Consider the following 12,699-nt stretch of genomic DNA (forward strand, 5'->3'; position numbering starts at 1 on the left):
ATATGCACACAAAGGCCTTTGTGTTCCCCAAAGAGTCGGATAATTCCTTTGTGACGCTGACTGCACAGCTAACAAAGCCACTTAAGGCCTTCACCGTATGCCTGCATGTCTATACCGATCTGACCCGCGACTATAGCCTCTTCTCTTATGCCACAAGGCAACAACATAATGAGATCCTCCTCTTCAAGGGAAAGACTGGCGTATACAGTGTATCCGTGGGTGGAGCTGATGTCTTTTTCAAGCCTCCTGAGAGTTCTCCTGCACCAATGCACTTCTGTGTGACCTGGGAGTCTACCTCAGGGATTACAGAGCTCTGGGTGGATGGGAAACCCATGGTGAGGAGGAGTATGAAGAGGGGATACTCTTTGGGGACAGAGGCAAGCATCGTCCTGGGGCAGGAGCAGGATGCATTTGCTGGGGGCTTTGATAAAAACCAGTCTTTGGTGGGAGACATTGGAGATGTGAACATGTGGGACTATGTGTTATCACCAGAAGAGATTAACACTGTCTATGCTGGTGGGACCTTGAGTCCTAATGTCCTGGACTGGCGGGCACTGAAGTATAAAACATATGGTGAGGTGTTCGTCAAACGACAGCTATGGCCCTGAGGCCCTTTTGTGAATCCTGAAGTTGCCTTTTGGGGATTACACCTTACATTTCCCTTGTCTCTGGCTCTGATGTTTTACTGCCCTACACACTGGGCTCTTGTACCCTGGGGGGGAGTGTATTTCCCTCTCCTTTTGCCACTCTTTTTCCATCAGCACATGGGACAGTGCCAAGCAGAGGGTCTTATACATTTCTCCACATTAGAATTACCAGGCCACACCCCAAGCCAATTAAATCTGATTTTGGGGGCGTGGGACCCAAGCATCAATGTTTTCTAAAGCTCTCCAAGTAATTCCAGTGTTCAGCTGAGGTTGAGAGCCATTGCATTTTAATGAGTGTTTAAGAAAAAGTGAGCCAACTTTTTTTCACCTAAAATACTGCATGTGTTTAACTGTAGTCCTGCCAACATTTTTATTTCCCTTTATAGGAACACCCACCCCATTTATTGTGTTTTATTGAATTATCTAAAGAATACAGGAATAGGGCTTCCCTGATGGTGCAGTGGTTAAGAACCTGCCTGCCAAAGCAGGGGACATGGGTTCAAGCCCTGGTCTGGGAAGATCTCACATGCCGCGGAGCAACTAAGCCCATGCGCCACAACTACTGAGCCTGCGCTCTAGAGCCTGTGAGCCACAACTACTGAGCCCATGTGCCACAACTACTGAAGCCTGCGTGCCTAGAGCCCGTGCTCCACAACAAGAGTAGCCACCGCAATGAGAAGCCCGCTCACCACAAAGAAGAGTAGATCCCACTCATCGCAACTAGAGAAAGCCTGCGCACAGCAACCTACCCAATGCAACCAAAAATAAATAATAAATAAATTAATTAATTATAAAAATACAGGAATAGAATTTTTCCAGCATTCTGCTCCCACCATCAGGATGAGGTCATTACATATTAGAATTATCTTTAATTCTTTAATCCTTTCAATTTGAATATTCAAAAATTGAAAAAAGAAATGTTTTGTTGTTGTTTCTGTTTAATTTGTTCTATTTTTTTTTCAGGATCACCAATTTTCATTGTGTGAAATTTCCATTTTTTTTCTTCTCATTTATCATCATCCAGATCACTTTTATCTGTGTCCTTTATCCTTATATTTTGAGCTTTTATTTTTTCAAACTTATCCTTCATATTAATGTTAGGGAGGAAGAATTTTTCCTCTACCCTTCTAAGTTCTTCTGGCTGATCTAAGAATTAAATTGACATGAGACAGATTAACAGGAGAAAATCAAACAAAATTTAATAACATGTATACATGGGAGGAAAAATTGAGTAACTTGCCAAAATGGCCAAAATCCTCACTTTATCATCTTCAGCTAAAGACAAAAGAGGATGTTGGAGGGTAGTGGTTTGGGACTTCAGAAAGGAGGAAGGCAATTCACACGGAGATGGAAAAGCATATGTTTGGTAAATAAATGTTTGTTGGGCCACCAGAGACAATGGGACACAGAGTGGACTCTGACCTCTAGGAACTGCAGAGTTTCCCGCACCTCCCCTAGCCCATATTCTTTGCAAGTATCTCTGGTGATAGCTATATTCTGGAAACAGTCCTTGTATCTAAATTCTTTTAGCCAGTTAGGGGGAAGGTCAAAGTTTCTTCCTGAGTCTTTTGGGCCTTGATTGTTTTCATCCTGAAATAATCCACATGCCAAAGAAACATTTTGGGGTGGCAGATTTTGCTCCCCTGCAGGTGATTTGTTTTTCTCTTTAGCGTATTGGGATCCTTACTATTTCTAATGTCATTTAAAATTCTATAATGCTTTGAGTTGTCTTAAATTCTTTCTTGGATTTAGTGTGTTTTTTTCTTCAACTTTCATCTTTCATCAAGTCTCTGTTTTTCTTCAATTTGCTTGAGAGTTTAATGCAGTCGCTGCCTAAAATTTTCTAAATTTCCTGTGATTAATCTTTTATGAAGTAAATCTTTTACATGCTTTAAATAATTTTATTTTATATTTTAGTACTTTTCAGTCCTCCTATTTGTTCTAATATAGTGTGAGAAGTGAGTTCTCTGAGTCCCCTTCCTGCTTACCTGGACACAATTAGATTCCCTAATAATTTAAGCTAGCTAGCTGGTGGACTGATGCTTATATTAGTAGTTTCTAGTCAGGCATCCCCAGCCCTGACATCCTGCAACTCCCATTTTAAATGACCCTCACCTCTACCAATTTCTGCCAACTGTCCCGGACTCACATAGGTGCACTTTTTAAGATATTTGTGTCTTCATTTCTCTCTCAATGGAATGACCTGGAGTGCTGAAGAGGACACCTTTGATAATAGCATCATAATAGGCAAGATGAGGTCTTTGGTTCTTTTGGAGAGGGTCATAGGCTAGGGAAAATTTTACATCCCTCTGACTGGCTCCTCCCCTTGGAATGAAGAAAGACTCATCATGCTGGTACCACTTCCCAAGTCTAACATCCATGGGTCCGCAGCTCAGGGATCAAATTTCATATGCACATGATAACCTCTGGGGCTCTGGGATCCTTTGCTCCCCACCATGTGTAGAGATTCTTGTTGCTGCTTGTGAAATAAAATTCATATTTTATGGCAAGGCAAGAAAAATTTAAATATAAAATGTTCTTCTCTGTCTGTTGGCCTTCTCCCTTCCCCTACTCTGCATGGTGTATCTGCATCATGCATTGACCAAACCTCCCCCATCAGCAGGAATACCTGCTCAAACATAAAGAGCACCATTCTCCTAGCATCAACAAGACAACTCCTTAAAAGATAATATTCCTTTTTGATCTTGTAAGGGATCATGTGACCTACCACAATGACACTTAGATCTGGATTATGTAAACTGTTGATAATAATACATCATTTGATGTTCAGCCCTCTATCTCAAAAAACTTATATAACTGTGCCTTGACTTCTAATGAGTGGAACAGTCTTCAGAGCTTTCTGAGATGCTCTTCCTTGATTATAATCCTCAAATTTGGCTTGAATAAAATTTTCCATTTCTTTCTTAGATTGACTGATTAATTTTCATTGACATGTTCTGTCCTAAAACTTAGATCTGGAGAGCGAAAGTTTCAGGAAGACCTTTCTTACTTTAGGTCTAAGCTGGATTCTCTAGTGGATCAAAATTTGCCTCCCCAAAATTTATCACTTTGGCAGGAGGATTATTTTAGGCTGATTATTTTTAAGAAACTGAAGACTCAGAAAGTGTTTCTTTTTACCTCCCCCTTAACTGCCTAAAAGAATTTAGATAAAGGACCTGGTCCAGGAAGAGCACTCTCACCAGAGATACCTGCAAAGAATATGAGCTAGGTGTGGTAGGGGGAACTTGGCAGGGCCTGGAGACCAAAGCCCTCTCTGTGTCCCCTTGTCTCTGAATGGCATAGCAAACATTTGTTTACCAAACATTTGTTTTTCCATCTCTATGTGAATTGCCTTTCTCCCCTTTGAAGGCTCAAACCCCTACCCCATTCTTCTTCTTTCAGTGGCATATAAGTCTCAATTCCCTAACTTATCCTTGTGTCTCACATTGATCTTCGAGAGGCAACAGTGAGTGGTGGCGTGAAGCAAGATATTAATTCCCTGCCCAGGAATTGAACCTGGGTAGCCTGGGTGAAAACCAGGAATCCTAGCCACCAGACCCTTGCTTAAGGGCTAGAGCCTAGAAGCTATTTTTCCCTGGCTCTTGCCCCCAGTGAAAAATGCATTTCTCATGGAGGTAAAAAATATAAAAACAGGTACAAAGTTTATTATTAGAGACATAGCACAACAACAAGTGGGAGAGCACACAGAGAAACAGTTTGTTTAGTTATGATAGAAGCAGGGCAGAGATGCACACCCGGAGAGAAAGGGTGTGGGCATCCTCCCTAATGAGGAGGAGAGCAGAAAAGAGGTGGTTAAATAATTTATAAAGGGCAGTTCTTCCAGGTCTTTGTTTAACTTTGGCCAATTATCTGGTTTCTTTTTCCACACCTGACCTGCCCTAGGACCCTCCCCAACATGCATGCGCTACTTTTTTTTGAAGATGGATTCCAACCTAGAGCCCTTTGGGGTGGCCTTAGCATCACATATTATGGAGTGGTTCCCCCTCTTTTTTGACCCCCCAGGAGCCTTTCTGCACATGTGCAATGTCTCCCTTGCCCCAAGGAGGGGAAATATGTGACCTCTTGAGCCTTTACTCAAACAAAGTTTAGCCCCTCTCTGTTCTTGCCATGACTGTTATCTTAACGTGTCCACAGGAGACAAAGCCTGGCTATTTACCCTGTCTCTGTCATTGCTTCCATTTCACAGAGCAAACAGGAGGCTGGTTGTGTATATCTAACCTGGAGCCCACATATCTCCTGTCCCAGGAAATGCAAACAGGCGGCTAGCTGTAAGTGTCCAGCCTGAGCCCATATTTTTTTCACCCCAAGAAGTGCAAACAGGAGGCCAGTTTTAAATGCCCTAGCCTGGAGCCCATCTATCTCCTGCCTCAATTTTTCTTATGGGACCTCCATTCATACGTAATTAAATTTGGTTTTCTCCTGTTAATCTGTCTCATGTCAATTTAATTCTTAGACCAGCCAGAAGAACCTAAAAAGGGTAGAGGGAATTTTTTTTCCTTCCCCAGCACGAGGCACAAGGCTGATGTTGTGATCTTTCCTGAGTCCTATGTCTATTGCTCAGTTCCTTTAGAACCCACAGGGTGAGGTTGTCCCTTCAGAGCTCTAACCAGAGCATGAAGACAGACAGAAGCTTCTGTACTGAGAGATCTATATTCTGTGGTTCCCCACCTACAAGCAGCAGGAAGGAGGGCTGAGCAGACTTCAGGCATGTTAGTGCAACAACAGAGTAGTGGACAACCTCTCACAGACAGCACAGAGGGTCTGCTATTGTTAGGGACAGGGCTGAAGCTGAATCTGGCCTCCGTACCCCGACACTGAATTAAATCTCAGAGACAGAGTTTTGGGTGAAGTAGAAAAGAATAGCTTTATTGCTTTGCCAGGCAAAGAGGGACACGGTGGGCTTGTGTCCCTCAAGACTGTGTGTCCAACCCAGGGGGATTTGGTGAGGAGTTTTATAGCAATGGTTCAAGGGCAGAGCTGCTGATAAGAATTAGGGTGTGTGCAGGGCCTGCACTCTTTTAATCTGGCCTCAGGTGTTCTTTTGATGAGCTTCTCAAAGTTATCAAATTGTGATATCTTCTGGAATGAAGAATGGTAACATCTTCCATTTGTTGGTGGTTTTAGTTCTGTAAAGAGCTCAAAGATATTGTTATATGTCTCCCTTGAGGCAGAACCAGGACCCTGTCCCAAGGCTGCACTATTGTTTCCTGTCTGCTCCTCCCTTGTCTCTGCATCCCCTCCCTTCCCTGATTAGCAACTGTTTGAAACACTTCTGTGCCCAGGAGCCACACAGGGTCCTGCTCACTTTCAAGCTGGATCACAACTGTGGATTTCAAAGACCCAGCCTCTGGATCAGAGACCCAATAGGTTGAAGCGATTCATCATCGAATGAAGACTCTGACTCTGTGAACAATGTGTTAGCTTGTGGCGGAGAAAAAAAATATGGAAATTATCACAAACTTAAGGAACAAGGGGAACATTGGAAAGGTCTGTGCCTGGGACGCTTGTGGCTACAGGGAACAGGTTTGCTCTGCTGTGGAATGAGGATGACAGTGAAGGGTGAGGAGGCTTCAGAATCTGGCATGCGGTCAGAAATGTTGGATTTTTAGGAGAATATCAGAAACTCAGAGAGAATGAAATCAACTTAAAGGGCAGGCTTTATTCTACGGTCAAAACAACAGGAAGTGGGAAAGGAACAGGAGATACTGTGATCTGGTCTGTGTTGGTCCTACAGGGAGTAAAAGGAGTGGGTTCAGCGTGGGCAGTTGGCTGCAGCTTTCACAGCTCAGCAGCGGGCTGGCTTCAAAAAGAACAGAGAGAAAGGAAGTGGGATGTTAGAGGAAGAAGCATCAGATCAAACTTCTGAGGAAAAGAAGGTAGAAAGAAAGGTTTTTGTATCATTGAATAGCCCAAGTCACTTCGGGCCTGGACACTCTAAATCTGAAGGAAGGTGGTGGCTGGGGCGGATCCGGGCTGGAGGACAAGGGGGTCACCGCTGAACTTCTGTGAGAGCAAGGCTTTGCAAGCACTGACTACACAGCACAAATTCAGAGTCCTCCAACCTCTTGCTGGGAGGTCAGGCTCAAAGAGGAAGCATTGCCACATGGGCGGAAGCTGAGAGAACGATCTTTTCAAATGTAAATAAGACCAAGTCCCCTTCTGAGGAAAAACCTGCAAAGGTTTCCCATTGCACTTAGAATAATTTACAACCCTTTGCCTGGTGCTCAGGGCTCTGTGATTTCTGACTTCTGTTCCCCTCAGTCACAGCCTCACACATCTCTCCTTCACTCTGGGATCCCAGCCCTTCTGCCATGTTGTCTGTTCATTTCTTCCACAAATATACATTGAATGCCTGTGATGTGACAGACACGGGCTTGGGATAAGCAGTAAAAGCACTGAAATGACCACAACCACACATGCAATAGACAAAATCACGGTCACCTGGGACTTACATGATAGTTTAAATATGCTTGATTTGTTTCCACAAAGCTTCTGCATTTGCCCTTTTTCCAGATCCTCACGTGGCTGATTCCACATCATTTTGCCTCTGATCAGATGTCCTCTCCTTAGAAAGGACCTTCTCCAGTCATTTTTAGCATCTGTTATTGTTTTCTAAGCAGATATCATTATCTGAAAAAAAAAGGGGGGGGGGAGTTCTTTTTTATTGTTTCCTCCCCTAGTAGATTGTAAATTCCATGAGATCTGAGACATTATTCCCTATTGTATTCCCAGGTTCTAGAATGGTATGGCTCATAGTATTTTCTCAATAAATATTTGATGAATTAATTAATTCCGTAGGAGGCAGCAGCAGTGAAGAAATGCTTTGGATGTTGCTGAGGATGAAGAAATACTTAAAGAGTGAGAAATTATAAAACTGTAATTTTGCTCACAGAATGGACTGTTATAAATGTAAGACAGCTTGCTTCTTAGAGGAGGGAGGGAATGGCCAGAGAGTATGCATTTGATTCAGCAATACGCTTCTGGGAATAAAACAGGAAAGGAGGGTTTCCCTGGTGGCGCAGTGGTTGAGAATCTGCCTGCCAATGCAGGGGACACGGGTTCGAGCCCTGGTCTGGGAAGATCTCACATGCCGCGGAGCAACTAGGCCCGTGAGCCACAACTACTGAGCCTGCGCGTCTGGAGCCTGTGCTCCGCAACAAGAGAGGCCGCGATAGTGAGAGGCCCGCGCACTGCGATGAAGAGTGGCCCCCACTTGCCACAGCTAGAGAAAGCCCTCGCACAGAAACAAGACCCAACACAGCCAAAAGTAAATAAATAAATAAACAGGAAAGGAAATGGAAATTTAAAAATTACTAACAATAAATGGAGTAGACAGAGGGATCAAGTAACTTCAGGAGAAATCTGCCAATTGCAAACCACCTCAAATCTCTAAATTTTTCAGAGACAGAAGTATTCCAAATGCTAGTCTCCATAACAAGAGGCAGGATACATACTAGTGAAGTTTTCTCAAGGATATGGAAACTATTGTAGTACAATGAACTTCTTGATAGGAGGGAGATTTCTCCCAAGTGTGTGTGTGTGTGTGTGTGTGTGTGTGTGTGTATTTAAGGCTTGTGCTGACATATTGATGTTTAACTGCCTTTTGAGGCTGGAGGTAATTGGGCCCCCCCCAGGGTAAACAATTGGAGATTCATTCCCTGTGGACTGATACTCCAAGATTAGAACAGCAGGACAACTGAGAGAGGAGGCTGGGCCTTGCCCAGATAGAAGATAAGAGACCACATATTTCTCATTCTCGAAGTCAAGGAAACCTTCCCAACTAGAAAGTTCTTTGGAGGTCAAAAAAGGGAGGGGGCGCCACCCCCATAGCAGGTGATGTCAACTACCCATAGGCCTCTTCGGTGGAATCCATCTTGGCTGAGAGATGCGCGCACACATGGGAGGATACTGAGGTATACCAAATACGGACTCTGAACCAGGCAAATCAAAATGATTGGCCAAAGGAAACCCAGAAGAAATGCCCCATATAAGTGATTTAAACTACCATGGGGGTGTGACTGTCTCTCTCTGAGTCCGCCCATGTGTCTATCCAGAAGTATTGTACTCTTTTTTTTCTCCTAATAAACACTTTACTTGTTTCACTACTTTTTGTCTTTGTGGGAATTCTCTTCTGCAAAGCCGAAGAGCCAGGGCCTTGTCTCTGACCACTGGTCTAGCAGCTAGGATTTGGTGCTTTCACTGCCGTGACCTGACCTCAATCTCTGGCCGGGAACCAAAACCCTGCTTTCAGCCACTGCAGGCCGAGGGCACCTGAGATCACTTTGGGGAGGGGAACAGAATATGCCACCCCAAAATATGCCTCTTTGGCAACTTAATTATTTTCTGCTAGCTACTTTTAAGAAATAGCAGAGGAGCTCTGAAAACTGAGTAGAAGTTACCCTTTCGTAAGACACATTTACCTGTATAAGGGAAATCTCCATGTGTAAGGGTGTTTCCTCTGTACCAGGAAGAGAAGGATGACTCTAAATCTCTAGAAACTTCTTATCAATGGAGAAGGGAATGACTTAAATCTGCATCACAGATTTACTCTTGTTTACTGTGCTTTTCCCGGCAACTTCCCACAACTCTCCCCTGCTCCCAACATCTTTCTTTTGTCCTTAGCTGAAGATAGTATTCAAGGCAGTGGCTTGGACCATTTTGGTGAGTTACTCAATTTTCATGGGTCTCTCCCATGTATCCATATTATTTATACTTTTGTTTGATTTTCTCCTGTTAATCTGTCTCCTGTCAATTTAATTCTTAGACCAACCAGAAGAACCTAGAAAGGTAGAGGAAGGTGTCTTCCTCCCTGACAACATGATGCCCCTTCACTCTGGAATACTTCAAAGTAAAATTCATGCAAACAAAGGCCTCTTACATAACCACAATGCAACCATCAAAATCAGGAAATACCGATGTATTACTACTATCTAATTTACACATCCCATTCAAGTTTCACCAATTGTCCCAATCATGTCCTGTATAGGATTGACTCAAGGAAAAACACACAACATGAAAGTTGTGAATTAAGTTTTATTCAGGGACCTTACTGGGGACTATAGCCTGGGAGACAGCCTCTCACTAGCTCTGAGAAACTGCTCTGAAGAGGTAGGGAAGGAGCCAGCTTAGGTATGATTTATTTTTTTTTGGCTAGGGAATAGTGCAGTCAAGCATACATCTTGGTAAAAGATTACTGCTCATCACAAAGAACAGATATTTCAAGTTCATGGTTTTAGTGCTTCTCTATGTATGGGAAGATGCAAGAATCTGGGGTCATTGAAATTCTTCCTGCAATGTGCGTCTAACTATCTAAGGGCCTGTTTATCCAAAGCACAGAGGGTCTCATCCTGCTTTTTTCCATCCTGAATTCCTCTCAGGGCTGACTGTCAGTGGGCATTGGCAGAGGGTTGCAACTTAACCCTTTGAATAACTGGATGATGAGTGACAGTCGTTGTTTGTTTGTTTGTTTTTGTTAACAATAGCAAACCGTTTCAGTCCAGGACCAGTGTTGCATTTGTTGTCTTGTCTTTTTAGTCACCTTCGATATCTGGAGCATTTCCTATTCTTTTCAATCTTTTTTAAACTTTCATAACCTTAACACTTGAAGGTTACAGGCCAGAATATTTCTCAATTTGGGTTTACCTGGTATTTTCTAATGATTAGATTCAGGTTATAAATTTTTGGCAGAAGTATCTCAGATTTGAGGCTGTATACTTCTCACTGCATTCCAACAAGAGGAACTCATTTTGATTTGTCCCATTACTTGATCATTTGATTAAAGTGGTTTCATTTGGTTTTCTCCATTTAAAGTTACTCTTTTTCTCTTTGCATTTCATAAATACGTTGTGAGGAAATACTTCAAGACTATGTAAATATACCTTTCCCCATCAAACTTTCACTCACTAGTTTTAGCATCCATCAATGTTTCTTAGTTGAATTAATTATTACTGTGATAGTTTATCAAATGGTGATTTTCTAATTCCATCATTCCTTCTAGTTTATTAATGACATTCTACTGTAAAGGAAAAGTCTCTCTTCTCTTCATTAATTCATTCCTTTATTTATGATGTCAGTATAGACTCATATATTATTTTTGGTTTCATTCTACTGTGTAGCACTTTCACTTGAATGAAAATGGTAATTGTCACCATCCATTTTTTCTCTAATCTCAAGGGGAATGTTTTCAATAATTTGTGATTAAGTATGATGTTTGCTCTGTGTGTGTGTGTGTATGTGTGTGTGTGTGTTTAAATATCCTTGCATCTTCTTATGGCTAAAGAGAAAATCCAGCCTTGCAAGCAGACCTTTCTAAGTATAACAGTCTCAGACCTATTATGCTAACATTTTTCTGTGCAAGCTCATATTCTTTTGGAGCTATCAACTATCTTGACAGGTAACATGTACTTTGATGGAAGGATAAGATCCTCTGCCCTGGCTTGTTGTCCTATTGGTGAGTTTGAGAGGGGGGATGGGGTATATCCCAGAGTTCTGTAATATGGTCTCAACCATTTCCTGTTTACTTCATTCCACTCACCAGACGGCCTTGTCTTTCATGAACCCCACCCACTTAATATCTCTGCCCCAAGTACTTCTGTTTTCCAGAGGCTGTCTTCTTCTATCGTGACTGATGCTATCATAGAGTGAGATAGAGGGGGAGGGTGTGGAAGGGAATGCTTAGTGATTGACCAGACTACGTACACTTCTGGTTATCAACTCTGCACTCAGAGTCACCCTACTGTGAGTCTGCCACTTAGGGTTGGTGCTATTACTGGGCTGGTGATGTGCTTTCTCCCCAAGCCATTGTGAAGGGATGAGCAGTAGTCCTCCCAGGGCAATGTGGGCCAGAGAATAAAAGGCTCAATTAGACAACTGCTTGCCATCACTCTCCCAGTCATGGGGCATGGCTTCCTTTTGCCTGAACCTTCTTCCCTTTCACATTGGGGCTCAGTCAACTCATCTTCCCAACCATTTCTCCCATTATTTTTTGTACTGGGATCCAGCAACCTCCCTCTCACTTCAGTGGCTTCTCCAGAGTTTGGTTCAAGGGAAGGAAGCATGAATCCATGCTAGTTTGTTATATTCTGTAAGAACTGTCAATCTCTTAAGGAAGAACCTTAATAGAAGCCACATGGTCTATATGAAGGAAAAAGAAGTGTTATTGAAGGACAAGACATGAATAAATTGGAAAGACATGTCATATATATATTCCATATATATTATAAGCTCTCAATCATTCCAAGGATGTCAATCATTAAATTAATCACTAAATTAATATGTAAATTTAATTTAATTTGAATAAAATTTCCAGCTTATTTTAATAAAAGGAAATAAATCTGAAATTGACCTTGAAGAATAAATATGTTACAAATGGCAAGAAATGTTTCAAAATGAAAAAAATAGTAAGGGGAAGTGCTTTTTTAGTAGATTCCAGAGCTTACTAACTATAAAGCAGCATAATCAAATCAATATGGCATTTGAATAGGAATTGGACAATAGGCCAGTGAAACACAAATAAAAACTCAGAGACGGATCCAGGTATATGCGGAGTAAAACAATTAATTTCAATGGAGGAAAGGATGGCTTAGACAATGGTTGGTATTGGGAAAATTATCTATCCATTAGAACTAAAATAAAGTTAAATGTTAATTTTATACAATGCAATCAATTAAAAATTTGGTGGGTTAACTCTTTAATTATAAACAACAAAACCAAAAAATTATTTAAAAATTTAGAAAAATATTTGTAAAATATCAAGGTCACAGAGCCTTTTCTGAGCAACACAGTAAACCAACGGCTACATGAAAAACTTGCTACAGCAAGTCAATATAAATAACAACAAATAGCAAACAACAAAGTGGGAGAATAGTTTCTTTCCTCTCTTTCTGTGTGTGTGTGTGTGAGAGAGAAAGAGAGAGAGACAGACAGACAAAGGGATAATATCTTTTTTTTTTTTTTTAAATTTATTTATTTATGGCTGTGTTGGGTCTTCGTTTCTGTGCGAGGGCTTTCTCTAGTTGTGGCAAGCAGGGGC

At 41.9% G+C, this 12,699-nt stretch overlaps 1 protein-coding gene across 8 annotated transcripts in view; it reads left to right on the plus strand.

Moving 5' to 3' along the window:
- LOC309635666 (C-reactive protein-like) overlaps positions 1–12,699 on the plus strand; it is a 110,517-nt gene that overhangs the window by 78,554 nt on the left and 19,264 nt on the right. For all 8 annotated transcript variants that reach the window (XM_082407192.1, XM_082407193.1, XM_082407190.1 and 5 more), the window contains one exon: positions 1–12,699. This exon is cut by the window's right edge and continues 19,264 nt beyond it. In XM_082407192.1, the coding sequence (XP_082263318.1) occupies positions 3–608 (606 nt within the window). In that variant the 5' untranslated portion in view covers positions 1–2 and the 3' untranslated portion in view covers positions 609–12,699.

This window comes from Balaenoptera borealis (genome assembly GCF_965194805.1).
Source record: "Balaenoptera borealis genome assembly, chromosome: 1".
Lineage (NCBI taxonomy): Eukaryota > Metazoa > Chordata > Mammalia > Artiodactyla > Balaenopteridae > Balaenoptera > Balaenoptera borealis.